A 19208-nucleotide genomic window follows, 5' to 3' on the forward strand; every position below is an offset into this window, starting at 1 on the left:
CCACAGAGGAGGTGCAAATGAGTGAGAGGCAGCTATGTTCCAATAAAGCTTTATTTACAAAACCAAGTGGTGAGTTGGCCCGTGGGCCGTAGTTTGCCAGGCCCTGATCTAAAGCACTGTCAGTCACCACGGCCGGGGAGGCAAGTGTACAGAGTGTCAAGATCTCATCACGGGCCTTCTCTGCTTTGGCCTGGAAATGCCATGGCACCTCTGCTCACAGCTGGGTGGCCTGAAGGAGTCACATGGTTCTGCTGAGCCATGAGGGTGTGGAGCACGGTCTGTGAGCTCCTGGAAGGAGGCGAGAACCGGATGTTGGTGAACACCAGTAGCACCTGGCCCATCAGCAATGTCATCCTTTGAAACAGTTCCCAAAGACATCATCACACAGCTCCACAAGGAGATGCGTGCCCCCTGAGGGAACAAGATGATTCTCAAAAAAAAAGGGAAATCATTACTCTCACAGAGATGTGAAAAGGAACACGTGTCAGAGATTCTATTCTTCTCAATGAAGGAATCAGACCGACGTTTTAATCGGCTCCAAAGAGAATCCAAAGAACAGAGCATGTGGAGACCAGGAAGATCAAAAGAACGGCGCAAACGGAGGCAAACTGGCTTTCCCCACGGGAGGCCGGGATCAGTCGGACGCCCACTGGACAGGACAGAGGCCACACGTCTGGTGGAAGTATTTTGCATCGCTGTCAGGTACCCACGCCTTCAGAGCGGTAAAGAGTTCAGACAATGACAGACTAGAATCTAACAGTTTTGAGTACGTTCTCCAGACAATGCAGAGCTTAATGCTGAAGCACAGATATTTGTCCACGTGTGTGACATTGTCCTTGCAGCGCGGCAGACAGCTGTGCATCCCACCACTGCAGGAGGGTGCAGGTGGCGTGGGCTGACATCACGGCCACCACGAAGCAGTCAGAGAACCCGTGTAAGTGCACATGGCAACAGGGAGGGATCCTGAAAGCAGTCTTGTGAACAGGCTGTGGTGGTTTGCCGGATGCTGGCTGGGTGGAGTTCGGCTCCTACAAAGGCCAGAGGCTTTGAGGCTGTGTCCACAGGGACACAACTGCGAACCTCACACATGCTCTGTCTGCCCTCGGCACAAACTCAGCGGCACCTCTCTGAGGAGGAGCTCGGTAAAGAATGCTGTGCCTTCCCTGGGCTCCAGGGCCCGCTCCCTCCAGATTTCCGCAGGGAAAAGCCAGCCCTGTGTGTGTGTCCCCTGCACCTGCAGCAGCTCCCTCTGAGGGGCATGTCCCAGCCCTGGTGAGGCTCACAGACACCCAGCTTTCAGAGCAGGGGAATTTGGGGGCAAAAGCCTGCTCTTAGGGAGGGCCGGGTAACTCCCTACATCGCTGACCCTTGACCTTCATGTACGCAGCAGCAACTGCATACGTCTCCATCAGATGAGCAAACAGTGACAGCACCTTGTCGGAGGAGAGAAAAGGGATGTTTATGCTAAAACACAGAAAAAGGTCTGTGGTCTTTCGAGTCATTTCTGACCAGGTGAAAATGTTCATTCGATTTCTTTTCTACTCACAAATGTAAAACTGTCCACCGCTGGGAAAAGCCAGGACCAGGGGGGCCCTCTGACTGCACGATGCTGTTGGCAGTCATGATGAACTGACCGACACCGTGGGCAACACATCCTGGAAATGACGGTCCATGGCCCCCAGCCGCAGCCGCTAGTGCTCCAATCGCTCCCCGCCGCGGACAGCGCTGCCTCAGACAGGCGGCTCACGCGGCCGACCCTCTGCAGTGGGGACTTCCAGCCAGCTGGAATTCTCTCTGCATCGAAATTACATTCCCTCAGCAAGATTGTTCCCCGTTCGCAGAAGGGATTCGTTTTAATTTCAGCTTTGGCCGGCGCGTAGCAAGTCTTCTTGCTTCTTATTTCAACAGAAATGAGTTTATTATGTTTATCTGTAAGAAAGCAAGCTCCACGTCAAGCATACGAATACCATAGACAGCACATACATGGGAGACTGCCCCAAGAGAGGACCTAAGCAACCTCGAAACAGTGGGGGGCTGGGGCGGGGCAGACCCCATCTTCCTTCTGCAGCACTGAAGGGGCCAGAGAAGGGTGGAGGGCCATCAGAGCGTCCGGTGTGTGAGGACTGAGAACCAGCGCAGCTGGCCAGCCCTCGGGATGGCAGGCAGAACCAGAAAGCCGCTGGCCTGTGCCCAACACTAGTCTTCATGCTCTCCTGCACTTGGCACTCAAGCTTCTGAGTGGCTTCACCAAGACCACCTGGTCAGCTCCTCGGGTCGAGACCCACTGCCCTCTTCCAAAGGCAGCTCCTGGAGCACAGCACCCAGGACGCGGAGGGAAGGGCTGTACCAGGTGAGGAGAGGATTTCAAGTCGCCTGACACCCCGTGCTGCACCAGAGACGTCCGCCAGGGTGCGGCTATCATGTCTGGATCACTGTTTTGTGCTGCCTCGGCGATGAGGCCCGCCGGGGTTTCAGGAGACTGGACCACTCTGTAGGGGAAGGTGGGAGCAGGGCCAGGGGACCCAACTCCTTATAAGCTGGGTTCTTGGAGTCAGGGGGCAGTCAGCAGCTCTGAATCAAGGGCCCAACAGACATCTGGCTTTGATACCACTGCTGCCCCAGCTCTGCGCACACTGCTCTCGTCCAGGGAAACCTTGACTCCAAGCTCAGGGCCCGAAGGTGGGGAGGGCAGCAGAACCCCAGGGGCAGACGCCACAGTGGGCTCTGCTCTGGTGCTGCGTCCTGTAGGGAAAAGCACTTCGGACAATCCGGCAGGCTGGTGGTGGGCCAGCGGCCAGGACGGGTACGGAGAGTGGGCAGGACACGGGAGAAGAGGCCAGACTTCAGGGTAGGAGTCTGAAGTTATTCCACGGACATGCACGCTGGGCCGTGGCAGGCACTGGTTCCTGCTCCCAAAGGAAGGCCTGGCCCTGACCCCAGCTGCTGAGCCACGGCCTGCCAAGCCCCAGGTGAACCTCGGGGACTGGGCTCCCGGGCAGGGACTGATCACCCCAGTACCATCTGCAAGATGCACAAAAGTCACATGAAAACACCAGCATCTCCCTCACGCCTGCGGGGTGACCTCCCTAAGGGCTCCCTAAGGGCGAACACGTGAGTAGCCGGCGCTACAAACAGGAGGAAGGCAGAGGAGGGCTCTGCTGCTGTTCCTGCTGCGGATGGGATGGGCGGCCCGAGGCGGCTCAGCAATCGCGACGGTGTTTCCCTAAGAAGTGCCGGCACCATGACCACGCGGCCCCTGGCTTCACTTCGTAGTCTAGAGAATTGAGATTAAAATAATCCTTCAGACTCCCAGATGTTTACAAAAGGGTCCAGTTGGACTCTGCACTGCGGCATTCAGAGAAAGAAACGGTCTTGCCTTCGGCCTGAGTGTTTTCCGAGTCTGAGGGAATGACGACCCTCCCTTCCAGGAGGGGCGGGCAGACGAGAACACGACCTCCTTGCTTCAGTGAGTCCCAGCCACCTTTCCACTTGGGCTCCCAACCAGAACGAGGCTTGACAACCAGGGACGGGAGTGCTACAGTCACTTGTTTTGGGCGGAGTGACTTCCTAGTGGAGCTCCGCCGCAGAAAACTCACAGTTTAACAGGACCCCAGCTCGCTGCTCCTATTTGTTCTGTTTCTCCCTTAACTCCCACCACCTTGTATCTACCCGCCAGGCTCTCTGACCGCCTCTGAAGCCGTGTCACCGTCAGTCCTGTGCTGCATCCACCTGGGACAGCGGCCCAGCCAGGCACCCGCTCCTTCTCTCGCCGTCCAAGGCCACACTCTCGTGCTTCATCTCCTGCATGTCTGTGTTGGGGCGACCCGGGGGTGAGGCCTGGGCCTTGTCAGCCCACACGCTCGCCCCACGGGTGGGTTCACTGAGCCCCCCGGCACCTAACGCGTCTACACGAGGACCCCAGCTGCAGCCTGAGCATCTCTCCTGAGCTGCAGCCTGAGCATCTCTCCTGAGCTGCGGGAGTACTTCTGTTTCTTCACTGCCCTCCGTCCAGGCTGTGCATGGTGCCTGGGACACAGTAGACTCCAGGCTCATTCACCGTATGAGACAAGTCGTTTCCACAAGAAACACGCCGGAGGAAAAGGCCTTCCTAAACAGTCAAAGCCGGGATCTGTAACATGGTCGCTAGGCAGTGCCTCCTGAAAAACAAAAGTCTATTCCACGAAACCACATGGTACCAAACCGAATGTTTCCCCAAATGCTCGTTGCATTCAGGTCTAAGCAGGGAGCTTCCGATGTTAACCAAGGAAGCAGCCCCTGTGAAAATGTGTCACTATTCTCATTAACACAATTTTTAGTCAAGTTTCAAAACCCGTAAGTCAGTGGTTAGGACAAATGGAATTTATTTACGTGTTTAAAGGTAAGATTTGACTGCGTTTCATCTGGCTCCCTGCTAAAGAATCCTTAAGTCAGCCTGCTTGAGTGATTTCAGCCGCGCTGTGGCCGAGGGCAGCCTTCCACAGCGCAAAGTCTTCTGCTCTCCTGGGAGGCGTTTATAAGGAGCTCTCCAGCCTGGAGGAATGGAACCCAGTGGGGGATGCCTGCACAGTGGGGTCCACGAGAACCAGGCATCCCGGGGGGACTGACAGCCGGCAGGCATCTGCCCTGAGGAAACCTCCCACTTTGAGTCACCGAGGCGTCACTTAAAAGTGCACTTTCCTTTGGACAATTAAACAAAGTCCTAGATGACCCTCGCCACGGGGTGTCCACTGCGGACTGCAGCCTCAACGCTTTCTGGCTTCTGATTTTCCTAAGCAAAGCGTCAGGTCCCAGCTTTTCTTTCTGTCCAGATGTAAAACCCAGAATTACTCGGGCACATGCTTCCATTCATCCAGCTCTGACCAGCCAGCGGCTGCTGCCTACACACGCTTTTCTTCAAAAAGCCCAAATGTATGACAGTAATTGCTGCTTTCTCTCCGCCCCCACTCTGCCAAACCCCAAACGCTCCAGCTCTACCCAGTGTGAGCAGAGCCTGCGCTTTCTTACAAGAAGGCAGCTGCTGCTCGTCTCTTTGTTTTGACGTGTGTGCGGCTCAGAACCACCAATCCAGAACTGGGAAACAGGACACAGAGAGATCCCACGCCAAACTAGTGGCCAATGGGCTTTTGACAAAAAGTGGGCTTTTGACAAACACACTGGGCTTTGGGAAGCAAGACAAGAGCTTCCTTTGTTTCCGCTGTATCATAGAAGCCAACCCTTGAAATCCAAGGGTTGGGATGAAAACACAACGTAAGCCTCCTGGCGCAGCTGCTGTTTGAAGCGAGCCTCTCCACCTGCTGTTCTGGCCACACACCTTGTCAGCACAGGTGGCTGTCTGCTGTGGGGAGGTGGCCGCTTAGTGGACACCAGTCAGCAGCAGGGGAACGACGTGAGGCTGGGAGACCCCCTGGCTGCCCACCAAGGCAGGCCCTGCTTTGCCAAGGTGGACATCAGTAATTCCCTCTAAGGAGCTAAGTGTGCTCAATCTTTTGATTACAAAATTGGATAGAACAGAAACGTACTTTAGAAAAAAATGAGGATTTTTTCCTCGATACAAAATTCTCATGCCCATAAACGCACACTGCAACATAAAACCACACTGTTGCAATAGCATATTTAGTTCCTGAGCCTCAAAGCACTGAAGAGGCCAACGTGGAATATTCAAAAATGCACAGTTTTATTTCAACCCTGGGTTTTTTTAAGGGTTGTACATTCTCGTGAAACTAAATCGTGTACTGTTCTGGAATATGGAGATATGGGGCGTCTCCTAAACTCCTCGGGGCTTCGATTTGGAGACAAGACCTGGACACTAAATACTTGCTGGTCTCTGCCCAGAAATGAAACAGAGGAGCTGTCTCAGCTCTGTAAGCTACAAACTTTCCACTCCGCCAGGGGACGGACAGCGCACGGCTGAGACGCAAATTCAAAGGAGTCATCAGTGCAGAGAGTGCACGAGGCCAGAACTGACGCTTCCATTGTGAAGAGGGCTGACTCTCCCGAGAGCAGCCTGACCACCCAGCAGTGCCCAGCGGCCAAGGACGCTGCCGGGCAACGTCGAGTGAAGCAAAAAGCCAGCTCATCACAGCCGAGCCGTGAGAAGCAGCCAAGACGACTAAAGATGTCTTTCTTTTCCCTTCCTCCTCTCCTTAATGGGTTTGTGAGGCGCTCAGACCAAAAGACCCTACAGGACTGGCCCCACGCCGAGCTGGACTTTCACTGAACGGTGGAAGCAGTTTGTTTCTTAGTGAAATGCAAAACTTCAGCCACTTAAATCTGGACTCCAACTGGAAAACTACTGGGAAACTTTATTTTCAATCCTTAAAACCCAAAAAAAGTAAGAAAGAAAGGACAGTGGGAGGGTGGGAAAGCATGCTCCACCACAGTGAGGCCTGCCGGGACTTCCCACAAGGAGGGCAGTGTCCCCTTCTGCACTGTCCAATACTGAAACCACTGGCCATGTGGCTACTGACCACATGAACCGTGGCCAGTACAACTGAGGAACTGAATTTTAAATTGCATTTAATTTTAATTCATTTAAATTTCAACAGTCACCCGTGGCTAGGAGCTACCCTATTGAACACCATAGTAAAAAAGCTCTATAGTAAAAAACGCAGAATTTAATAGGATTCACAGCTTACAGCTTTAACTCCTGAACATTTAAAATGCTGAATTCTACAATTAGCTGACAAGCAATTTTACTTTTGTTTTCTAAGTTTCAATAGGAGTGAACAAAGAAATGTGATTTTCTCTTTCATTACTCATTTTTGATTGACAACTTGATTTTTAGGTAAAAAAGAGAGTACATTATTTTGATTTGGCATGTTATCCCATTGACACGAAGCTGGAATCTCCCTTCAGAGGAAGAATTACGTGCGAGAGCACATGGTGACGGCCATCAATAAGACTTCCAAAATTTCTTTTAAAACAAATACGTTGTTCTATAAATCGGTGGCAATTTCTTCTTTTTCATATTTTCTCTTCACTTTTCTCCCTTTCTCTCATGTAGCAGTTAGGCTGCTAAAACAAACAAAATAAATACTTCAGAAAAACTCTTCAATCCTAATATACATGTGAATCAAACCATACCCACCAAAGCCAACAGTGAGCACAAGGGTAGATGAATGTGCGTGTATGTGACGTGTGTGTGTACATGACACATGTGTGCACGTATGTGACACGTGTGTGTGCACAGAAGTATGCTGAGAGAAGTGCCACAGGAACTTTTATTTCTTGAGGAGTGAAGAACAATGTACAAAATGTGCATGACACAGGACCCATCTGGGAGGAAATGAAATTCTTCTAGTTTATCTGGTCTTTCACAGCAGACTCTCTTCTCTCCTTTTTTCAGTGATAATTACGGATCATTCCAAAATCAAGCTAGAAGGTTCCAAATGCTTTGGGACGGCAGTTTCCTTCCACACCCTTAACTACACTACAGGGCAGACTGCTTTTTGCTAGGCCTTTCCTTCTACTGTTCAAGTTTTGAATCATTTACTTTCCCCCTGATTTTAAAGGCGTCCAGGAGAGCCGGGCAGACTGGCAGCTTCTTCATCGTTGCGACGCAGCTTTAGCAGCAGGCGGTAGGTCACTTGAGCCAGATCCACTTGTCGCCCACGTCTGCATTGTACCCAGGGCAGTACTTTCGGCCTGGCAGCTGCGGGAGGGAAAGCCATCGTTAAATCGGTTACAATGGACGCCCGGTCCCCCAGCTCACCCAAGGGCTTTCTCCAATTCATCCGTTCATCCCCAGCACCAGCGAGGTCCGCTTTGTAAAAATCCTGCCCTTAAGAGCAACTACTAAAAGCATTTAAAAAGAAATCAGCCTCCTTTATTCTAATCAGCAAAGGCACTCAATGCCAGCCACACCTCTCCAGGGCGAGTCACTGAAAGGCGCCCTCCCACGGCCTCGTGCAGGACCCAGGCAGGGACAGGGTCACAGGGCGTGGGCACCCTCATTCCACAGCTGTGCACGTGTGTGGCACCCCAAGGGAGCGCCTGCACTTCCTTCTCAAGACTAGACAGCGCTCTGAGGATGAGGCCCTGGACCACCCTCCACTGTTCCCGGTCTTGCCCGCCGGCGTCTCCTTTGCTGGCTACGTGGGTTTGAAGTGGGATTCTGTAACTCGCAGCAAGTGCCTGGCTGTCAGGAGACTGAGAGAAGCGGGTGAATCGGCCAGTGCTCCTCTAGAGGCAGGGAGCTGCTCCATGGGGAGAGGAGAGAGGTGCAGGCTGACTCCCGCTTCCTGTCTGGGATACCCCATTAATGAGGATTCATTCAGGGGCCAAGAACATTCTGGGAATACAAAGGATAAACAGAAAGAAAAATCCAGCTCCTCCAGGAATTTATAATCTTGGGAAGAGACTGGGAAAGAGCAGGCGCCACGCATCTGAGTGTGCATCGCAGGTGGAGCCCAGCGGGGAGCACACGAAGCTGTCTGGTGGAGTCCAGGGACGGCAGAGAGAGTAGGGGACACTCTGGGGAGAGGCAGACACCCGGTGTTGCTGCATCGGCTACAGGAGACCAGAAGTGGCGGGAAGACGCCAGGAGGGAGACTGGCATTTCTTTGGCATAATGTGGTCACCAGGCTAGAGTAGCTGCAGGTGCCGCCCCTGGGCGAGGGCCGCAGGGACCAACCTGCATCTGGCTGTAAGGTCTTAATGGCTCTGGAAGGCCTGGGCAATTCGGAGGAGCAAAAGAGGGGGTCGTGCAGGTTGTCTCTGCAAGGAAGGTGAGCACCCAGCCTGGTTGTGGAAACAGGACAGCAGCAAGCAGCCTGTGGGCCAGTGTGTGGAGCTGACCACTGGGAAGCGGAAAACAGCCTGCAGCTTCAAAGACAGGGCTGTGCTGGAGATAGAGATGCACGGCCATCAGCCAGCAACTGGGAGGGAGGTGACACGGCCTGAAGTGATGAGGGTGAGCAGGGTAAACGTGAGAAGAGAAGACACCGTAGAGAGCAACTCCGATTCCCGGGCGAAGTTCTGGCGAGAGGGACTGAGGGGCGGTGAGCAGGCTGAGGGAGGAGGTGAAGGGGGGCAGCACATGACACGATGGGCTTCAAGTCAAATACAGACTAAGAAGTGTCCATCAGCTCTGACAAGAGGCCACGAACCCCAACGGTGGGAGACACCATCGGTAACTAAGGAAAGAAGGACAAGGACAGCAGCTGCTTTAGAAAAGCCAGACTACGAAGACAAGGCAAGAGCAGGTGTGCGTGCGTGGGGAGAGTCTCCGTGTTAATGCCCCTCAAAGAAGTCAACACCCTGACCCCCAGAACTTGTGACTACATGTGCCCTCATACGGCAAAAAGGACTTCGTAGACATGATAAAGTTGAGGATCTTGTGATGGGAGATCATCCTGGATTATCCAGCAGGCCCGGGGTCATCGTGAGAGTCCTAAAGAGGGTCAGTTCAGAGAAGGAGATGCGCCAAGGGAAGCAGAGGTTAGACTGATGTGGGGACACAAGTCAAGGAATGCGGCGCCTCCAGAAGCTGGAAAAGGAAAGGCTCCAGGTCTTCCCCAGGAGCCTCCAAAGGAAGAGGCCCTGCCAACACCTGGATGTCATACTGCTGACCTCCAGATAGTAAGAGAGCACATTTGCATTGCTTTAGGTCACTCAGTTTGTGGTGCTTTTACAGCCGCCACAGGAAGCTCACACAGGGATGTTCTGCTGTTTACAATGGGAGACACTTGGGCACGTCTGCACCATGAGAACAGGAGCCAGTGGAGAGGAGCAGTTGGGGCTGCATGCGAGAGCAGGTTCCGCTGAGAGCGGGGCCAGGAGGGCAGCCAGAGGGCTGGGGATCACAGCTCGAGCCCTGGGCTCACTGCACAGCCCGGTTTCTCTGAGTCCACAGAACACCTAGCAAATTGCTATTAAAACACAAATACAGCAGCAAGAAAAGAACACTGTTAATTTTTATTGTATCTAAAAGCTGGTCCTACCAGAAAAGAAGTTCTTTTTATCTGAAGGACCAGCTACAGCATCAGGCCCAAAGAACGGAAAGTTTACATTCTCTGTGAAAGATCTTCTGAAAGGTTTTCAAATTTCACCACCACCCGGGGCAAACAACGGCCAGCCGGTGCCTCTCGGGACGCCCTCGGTCAGCATTCCCAGGGTTTCTGAATTCAGCTGCTGCTCAACACTGGTGGCCAGGCAGGCCGTCATAGGAGCACCTGCTGAGGACGGGCTGGGTAGGTGACAGTTTGGCTCTGCTTTCATCTTCGCAAATCGAATTTTAAACCACAGAGCAGAGAAGAAAAACTCGCCGTACATCAAATCTGCTGAGTCCAGCTAGAATCTACTAATTGCCTCACAAAAGCTGCTCTCTGGACTTCTCGGAGCGGCTGCGATATCCAGAGAAGGGTCTCAGATCCTCAGGGTCCCCTTTCAGAGCAGTTAGGCCAACAGAGACAACCCACCCGCCCTCAGCCCCCCGCACCAGGGGAGCGTTTCCATTTGGAGCATTTCACACTGAGAATGCAAAATAAGCTGCTTCTTTCACATGACTTCCTATTTGCATCTGCTCATTTAAAGAAACCTGCCAACCACCAGAACCCGGTTCACAGCCATCGCAGGAGCAAACTCTGACGCCCCGAGGAGAGCCTCCAGCACCTTCCCACGCAGCGCCATCACTCAAGAGCCCATGGCGGCTTCTCCGGACCCTCAGCACCAGCGAACCCTCCCCGCACGTGGGCTAAGCCGTGTGCGCGTGGGGAAGGGCTGTGGGCTCACCCTTCACCGCTTCTTCTTCTCTCCCCCTCCACTCCGCCCCTGGAACTCGGGTGCCACCCTACCCATGGAGACAAGGGTCACCCCCTGGGTGAATGGAAAGGAGCTTGCATCCCAGAGGGCTTTGTGGAGCAGAACTGCCGAAGATCTCTAGAAGAGATTCCTTTGGACTTTTACACGAGAGAGAAACAAACATCTATCTTACTTGAGCCACTAACATTCATTTTTTGTTTCTGTTTTCTCGTTCTCCCACCTGAACTTAATTCTAATCTTAATTTTCTTCTTCTTGCAGATGAAAATATTTAGGAGAAATTCTGACTAATTGAAGGTCCCCTCTTTACTAACTATACAATTTCATTCAAAAATTCTGTGAAAATATTACATGAACTGTTACTTATGAAGTGTTTAAGGTTAAAAAAAGAAAAAGAAGTGCGTATGCATGTTTAACCGGAAAGGGTGTGCGGCTGACTACCCCAGCAGCAGGCCACACACGCCATGCTTGTCACAGTGTGAGCATCTGCTGAGCGCGCACAGGCTGAGGTACGAGAGTATCACACTCAACCCTCCACGCACTCTGAAAGCCCCTCTGGGCACGCGGCCTGAGGACAACTGCACTCACTGCGGCTCTGAACCTTGGCACTTGGGTGAATTTGACACTTTTGGGAGGTTGTTTCCCCACCTTTTCCATTTTCCATCATAAATCAAAAAGTTACTACATAAGGAGAAGACCCAGCAAGTTGCACACACGAACGTGCACGGATCTTCCCGAGTGAGTCGCCGAGCCGCATTCCACCCAAAGTCGTGGGGAGTGCTCCCCACCAGCTGGCCCGCCTCTGGGGCCGTCCACGCCAAGGTACAGATGGAAAGGAACGCCCGACAGTGCACTGAGGAGGCGCCACACCCCGTAAAGCCGGTATGTGGGCTCAGTGTAGACGCAGACTCCCGGTCTCAAGAGCTGTGATCACGGGTACGGGTTGGGACGGGCAGGCGGCTCAGGTGAGCCCACACCTGAGCCCATGCAGACAGGCACTGCCCTCCTGCAGGTGGCCCAGGGACGGGTTTCCACCACCTTTCTCAGGGCTGGGGCAGAGCCACACACCCTGGAAGCCCAGGCTGTTTGGGGTCATGAGAGAGGATGTGTGGGGCTGTTCTGGCTCTGCATTTTCTTCTCCAGGTAAAATCAATGGAACTGTATCTTGCTCCCACATGGCACCATCTTGACTTGCATACAGATGTGAAAAGGCACAAGGCCACAGTGTTTGCAAAATTATTCCCAATTATTTAACTGTGTGAATCTATGTGTCAGAAGATCGTGCTCAATTTAAACTTGCATTTAAAATGATGGAAACTGTGCTATCCTTGACCCTCCTGGGTAACAGCATACGACAGCTTATTGGTACTTCCCTCCCTCCCTCTCTCTCACACACACGCGCACACACATACACACAGCTGATATACTACCCCGGGAAAGACACATACAAAAGCAACTTAGACCAGGGCTGCCTCCAAGAGGGGTACTGGGTGGCTGGGGACAAGGAAGGAGAGGTCCTCTTACCTGTCCACTCTTCATACCTTTTGAATTTTATAGCATCTCCTTATTTTTTTAACTTATTTTATCTCCTTATTTTTCCCTAAAAATGAGCGAGGTTCAGCAACTTGCCAGGGTCACAGAGGTAGTATGCTCGTGGAACTAGAATCAGAACCTGTATCCCTTGGCTCCTAAGTCTGCTCCTAACCACTAGGCCACACTCACGTCTATTCCTGCGAGTCCAGCCTACGGGTGCATGGCAACCATGTGGTCAACCCCTACGGTAGTGAGTTTTCCCAATGAGAAACAACCCTTTGATGTGCCCCTCCAGATTTATGTGCTTCGGATAAAATTTCTAGAAGTGCAACTGCTCGCTTAAGGAAGAAAACAAGCAGCAAGCAGACGATGCTGACGCAGCAATGAGGTGCCTAACTGAACGTGGGGATGACTCTGGTCCCGATCAGAGGCTGCTGCTTCTCCTGCGGGGGATTCAGGGCTCCCACTTCTCTCGGGATTTACAGCAGGCCCTGGGCCTTGCCCTGCCTAGAGCAGGGTCGGCAGAGCAAGTCTGGCCGCTGACTGCTTTGAGTTAGGAGCCCAGTCCGGCCGTCGTCCGCACACTGGCTGTGGCTGCTTCATGCTAAGACAGCGGGGCTGAGTGGCTGTGACTGGCTGCACGGCCCGCAAAGCCTGAACTCTTCATTCTCTGCTCCTTACAGCAAACATAGGCTGCCCACTCTCCCAAAAGAAAGCGGGCAGGGTGAAGGCAGGGCATTGAAGCTGATTTTACTACTTGGGGTGAGTTCACTTACTCAACAAACAGTCATGAAGGGCCACACACGCAGGCCCTGAGGTAGGCAACGGAGCTGGCGGGGACTGAGGGAGTCACAAGCCTCGGGTGGGGCTTCAGAGGCAGCTGGAATAGGGCTCTTGTATCTGAAGCGATGCCACTGAATTTGATTGTGAGGCTCTACTTTAAGCCCTGGGAGCGTCCTGATTTTAGGAGAGGCCCACCCCTAAACGTTAAAGCTAGGCGGTGTTTGTGCCGTGAGGCGGCTACAGGAGGCCCGAGTCACACACGGAGGCTCCCCAGGGCGCTTCTCGCATGCACACAGCTCAGAGACGCTCTACACAGAGCTTCAAATGCCAGCTGCTTAGACAGAATTGGGTGAGAAAAATCTCTATCTCCACTCCTTCTCCCGGAAGAAACTCTGAATTCCTTCTACATACGAAGCATTGTTTCCAGCTGCTTGGAGAGAGAGGAATAAAAGTTCCATCTTCTCTAACACCATAAAATATACAGAATATATCAAGCAAGCTGGAAAGTGGGAGGAGCCCAGAGTAGAAGAACGGAAGATGCTGGAGGAGTGGAGAGGATGGAGAAACCCTCCCTGACCACCACGAACAGAGGCTTCAGGTACGGACAGGACGTGGGTCAGCGGAGAACACGAAACAGTTTAGGAGGAAGGAGGGGAGCCAGGGCGAGGAGACCATGCAGAGCGTGCCCTGCAGGAGCAGCTGGAGGGGATGCAGTCACCCTGACTCCAGCAGCCCTTGACCTTCAGTTCCATCGCTAGGGAAGGACTACGTGAGAGCCACCAGACCAATCGATGCCAGGTAAGGGTCTGTGGCTTCCTGCCACGAGGGAGTCACAGGGTGTAGACTCGCCCTCCAGCCATGTGCATCTACAAACTGGACAAACTGAGTCTGGTGGCCACGCTGAGTGGGGTAGATGCAGGTCAAGGTAGCTAGAGCTTGTGGAGGAGAGCACTAGAGGGAGGGACCTAGGCAGACCAGCGCCCCATCAGTCTGACGGGACACAGGTGGCCTCTGGCTGAGCACCAGTTTGTGCCTGCATGTGGCAACGCTCCTGGAAGCAGGCAGAGAACCCCCAGGAGAAGGACAGTCCAGGGGGCTGCAAGGTGAACGACTCTAAGAGCTCACCTGGGGCTGAGTCAGCTGAGTCCCGGCAGACAGAGCAAGGGGACTGCTCACTGCACGCGCGCAGTCAGACTCCCGGGACACATCAGGTACTGGGCTGACCCGTTCCTGGAAGGCAGGCTACTCTGGACTCACCAAAAGGCTTCAACGTCAAGCCCCCAAAGCTGAACTGATCTGCAAGTAGCTCAACTGCCTGCCAGAAAAAATTCTAACACTCTTCAAAGGAATACAACAAAATGTAGCACTCAAAAACATAAAATTCACAATGTATGACAACCAACGAAAAATTTCCAGACATGTGGACGAGGGAATTGTAACCCAAAACCAGGGGAAAATCAAGCCAACTCAGAAATGACAAAGATGATGAATTAGGAAGCAAGGACGTTAAAACAGCTATTATAAAAATATTCAATGTGCTCAAGGAATTAAATGAAAAATGAGAGAACTGGAAAATGTAAAAAGAGCCAAACAGAATTTCTAGAGCTAAAGAAAAATAGGATTCTTAAAATAAAATTCCACTGGCTAGGTGTGGTGGCCATGAAAACATGCTCAGATGTCCTGCTGGGGAGTATAAACGCCTGAAGGCCCCAGCTGCTGGCCCTCTGGGTCCACTGCCCTGTTCATGCCACTGCCACCCTTCCCACCCAAGGCGCTCAGCCTGTCACTTGAGCAGCAGAGGTTCTATGCCAGCCGATTCCTGTGGGACGTGGGACTCTTCCCGACAGGAGCCTTTGGCTCTAGGACACCCCATCGGCAGGACCAAATCTTTCCTGGACTGTTCCTGCGCCCTCCTCCTTACTTGCCCTCTCCTGTCACAGATGTCAGACTGGCATCTAGGACTAAAGATTCTCTTTGCCCCCCCTGGTCTCTCCCCTTTATCCTTCACAGGCTTTTCCCTCCAGAATCTCCATATCTAATCCCATTTTGGTTTCTCTTTGTTGGAGAACTCAATGGAATTAACAGCATGTTATACAACCACCAAAGAGAATCATGAATTTGAAGATGGAGCATCAAAAACTATTCAAAATAAGGCAAAGAGAAAAAAAGGCCAAAAAACAGAGTTTCGTGACCTGTGGGACAGTGTCAGTCATCCAACGTAGCTGTACTTAGAGTTCCCCAAAGTGTGAGAGAGACAAAAAATCTGAAGAAATAATGACCCAACATTTTCCAAATGATACGAAAACTATAAACCCTCACATCCAACAAACTCAATAAACCCCAAACAGGCTAAACACAAAGAAAACCACACAGGAGCACAAAATAATTAAAGTATTGAAAACTAGTGATGAAGAGATCAAGAGAAAGTCTTCAAAGCAGCCAGAGAAAAAAGGTCCATTGGGTACTACAAGGAGAACAGGTAAGATAAGAAGAGCTTCAGACTTCGCATCAGAAACTGTGCAAACCAGGAGTCTGTGGACTCGCTTTAGAGTGTTGGAAGAAAAGACACCGTCAGCCTAAAATTCCATACTGGATGAAAATACCCACTAAAATGGAATGGAAGTCAATAAACACTTTTCAAACAACAGCTTACAGAATTCATCGTCGACCAGAGTCGGGCCATACGAACAGCTATCAGAGGAAGCTCTCAGGCCACCTGGAAAGCTGGATCTCCACAACGGAGGGAAGCGTGCCAGAAATGATAGTTATATGGGGAAGAACGAAAGAGGAAAGAAAAAATTTTAATTTCTTTAAAAGACAATTGTTTAAAGCCAAAATAATGGCCACATAGTGTGAGGTTTATAACATGTGTAGAAGTAAAATGCACGAGAATAATATAGCAAAGGGCAGAGCAGGTGGGAAGAAGGCTGCTCCTGGAAGGAGCTTGCATCATGTGTGACGTGACACAACATTATAGATTATTTGTGGCAAGACTGACAAGTTAAAGAGGCGTACTGTAAAACCCCAGAGCATCATTAACAATGAAATAAAGAGGTGTAGCTAACAAGTCAACAAAGGAATTAGAGAAAATAATCAATTAATCCAAAAGGAGCCAGGAAAAGAGGAAAATAAGATGTTAATCTGAACCTCACTTGCTGCAGGGCTGAAGCGTGAAGAAAGAACGCGTCCCTCAGCTGGAGGACCCCGCTCTGCCCGGGAGAGCCCCGCGGCTGACCGAGAGCAACGGCTGTCATGGACGCATTCATTTTATGGACCGCCTTCTCTAGCCCAGTGATTCCGGTTTTCGTTAGGACAACCCCTAATTCTTCCAGCCCTAGCCATAGTCCATGCAGTTATTTATCAATCAGAGAATTACTCTCATGAAAGAAGTACCATAAAACAATCGCAGTTTCATGAAAAATAACCATGAAGTAGGAAAGGACACTTAGTGGGTGCGCTGACTTGACAGTACAATGCCCTCAGGCAGCAGCACCTGGAGAAACCCCCCAAAGCCCTGCATAGCATCTGCCCATCAGATAAACGGAGGTTCGCAAAGGCCTCACGCAGACCCTCCTGGAATGTGCGGCTGACTCGCTCTTCCCACATCCGTCACGTCTTTTCTCTACTTCCTGCCTGAGCTACCTGCTCTCCTGGAACGCCTTCCCAAGCCATCTCTTCCTCCCGAACTTCTGCCACTCAACAACGCCCCACTCTCCATGAGGGCTTTCCTGACGCCATCAGAGTGAGCTCAGGCTTCTCAGAACACCCCGAATCCATACTTTTCCTTTTGATACTTGTCTTAAAGTGATACCCAATGCAACCATTTGTGTTCTTATGACACCTACGTGCAGCCTACAAAGTCCTATCACCAGTATTATGTCATGTGATCCAGATAGCATGAGGTAGGCAGGTAGGCACCATCTCCATTTTAAAAAGGAGATGCTAAAGGACTTGCCCAAGGTCACTGGGCTGGCAGGTGGCAGGCTGAAACATGAGCCCAGATACGTTGATCCTCAAGTCCAGGAATCTTTTTTCCACTACAACATGTAAACATTAGCTGAATTAAATGGCAATTCTTAGTATGCTGTTAACTTCTGAAAATAATCTAATAGCTCTGTCCTCCCTCAATCATATGCAGCCTCTATTAGGTTTTACTGAATTCCACTCATTCCCTCCCATTTTCCATTCCTCTCTCAATCAGTACACACTGAGCTATGCTGCTCAGGTTCTCAGCTGTGAGGATCCTGGGCACATGCTAGGGTACGGCCCACCGTCCACTCTGACCCAGGAAGGCTGGCTCTTGTCTTTTCTCATCACCTTTTACGTGTATTTATCTCAACCTACTGTCATGGGAGAACTTCTATTTCCTTGTAGTTACCTCAGGGACATTCAACGATGCTCAGAGTTTCTTAGTTGAGAGAGTTTTCCTGGGGGACTAAAATATATGTATTAATTCCAGCATCAAATCCTTTGCTGTATTACTGTAAAAGGAGAACTTGTAAAAAGGACTGAATAAAGCCTTGCCTACTCCAGATCTGCTCTACTCCACAGGGGTAGGGAGTGGGTTACATTAAGTACGACGGACTCTGCTCTCTCTAGATTTCCTGAGGAGCTTAAAACTGCTAAATAATTCTGGGGTGACTTGGGGATTCCAATTTCCAACTCCTGTTTTCCATCATTACATATAAATGCTAATGAGCTCTGCTAAGATTTTCATTAATTTTAAAGAAGAGCAGTGTAGAAATTATTTAACACCACTTCTTTGATATACAATGTCCCCAATTTTCCATTACTGTGAAGCATAAATCAAGTGTAACAAAACTGAAATCAACTTTCCAAAAAAACTCATTTTATCAAAGTCAATTTTCAAAAGAACAATCTTTTTACTTTAAAAATAAGTGTCTTGGGACAGCCCCGTGGCTGAGTGGTTAAATTCATGCACCCTACTTCAGCGGCCCAGGGTTTGCAGGTTCGGATCCTGGGCGTGGACCTACACACTGCTCATCAAGCCATGCTTTGGCAGCATCCCACATAAAAAGCAGAGGAAGACTGGCACAGATGTTAGCTCAGCAACAATCTTCCTCAAGCAAAAAGAGGAGGATTGGCAACAGATGTTAGCTCAGGGCCAATCTTCCTCACCAAAAAAACCCAAATCAAAACAAAAAAAAATACTCAAAAAATAAAAAAAAGTGTCTTATATTTTAACACACAAACTCCACATCCTATTACAAATACACCCATATTTAGCTCCTATCTTCATCGCCATAAGTCTCACAATATCACATACTTTAAATGTCTTAATCCCACTTAACTCAGATTAGTTGTGAATACCAGAAAAGCTCCTAACTCCAGCACTTGTTTAAATACCTAAAAACAGGATGCTTTCCAAAGATTCTAGACAGAAGTAGTGACTGCACGCTGAGCTGAGCCGGGGCACTCCTGCTTTGTCAGACTGCGTGTAGGACACCACGTCATCATTCTGTAGCAGATGCCACACGGGAATCTGCAATTACATACAAATCAGGGCACCTGGTAAAAGTTTACCTTTCACGCTAATTGTCTCCTTCAAGGGATGTATGTTAGTAATTTCCCATATGTAGAAATATAAATAACAGGAAACACAAGCTAATGACGAATTTCAATGATGAACTTCCCACGGAACATGGAGAGAAGCACAGATGTGGGGCAAACCTCAACCTCTCTTCCAGCCCCAACTGCTGGAGGGTAGATGGAAGGTATTATGCATTTACTTCCACAGTCAATGAAACAACTTCTAAACTGAGAACCTCGATTTTAATGTAATAAGCAGATACCAAATTAAGCTCTACCTAAGGTTTGACTGTCAAGAGGAAATTTAAAACAGTCAAGTCTGTACCTTTTCTTCAGCATTTTAGATACACTGATCCTAACGCTTTTCCACTATTGCAAGTTTGTCTTTATTAAAGAGAATTTCATAAAGGCAAGAACATACAGTGTTAACATATTAAAGTTATTAAACATCTCTATTTTCAAAAACGGTGAAGGAGAACTTGCTAGAGAAAATGAAAACAACTTGAGATAGTAAAGAAATAAAAATAGCAGGAGAGAAAACAGAAGATTCTGTTGTCTTAGCAACTGTCTTGCACACGATCAG

General features: G+C 50.5%; 1 protein-coding gene across 1 annotated transcript in view; it reads right to left on the minus strand.

Annotated features, from left to right (window-relative positions):
* Positions 1–7202: 7202 nt before the first annotated feature.
* Positions 7203–19208, minus strand: part of NDUFA10 (NADH:ubiquinone oxidoreductase subunit A10) — a 63268-nt gene continuing 51262 nt past the window's right edge. Inside the window, exon 10 of the mRNA XM_001500579.5 lies at positions 7203–7651. Within this exon, the coding sequence (XP_001500629.1) occupies positions 7583–7651 (69 nt within the window). The 3' untranslated portion in view covers positions 7203–7582. The remainder of the gene's footprint in view (positions 7652–19208) is intronic.

Source organism: Equus caballus, chromosome 6 (genome assembly GCF_041296265.1).
Source record: "Equus caballus isolate H_3958 breed thoroughbred chromosome 6, TB-T2T, whole genome shotgun sequence".
Classification (NCBI taxonomy): Eukaryota; Metazoa; Chordata; class Mammalia; order Perissodactyla; family Equidae; genus Equus; species Equus caballus.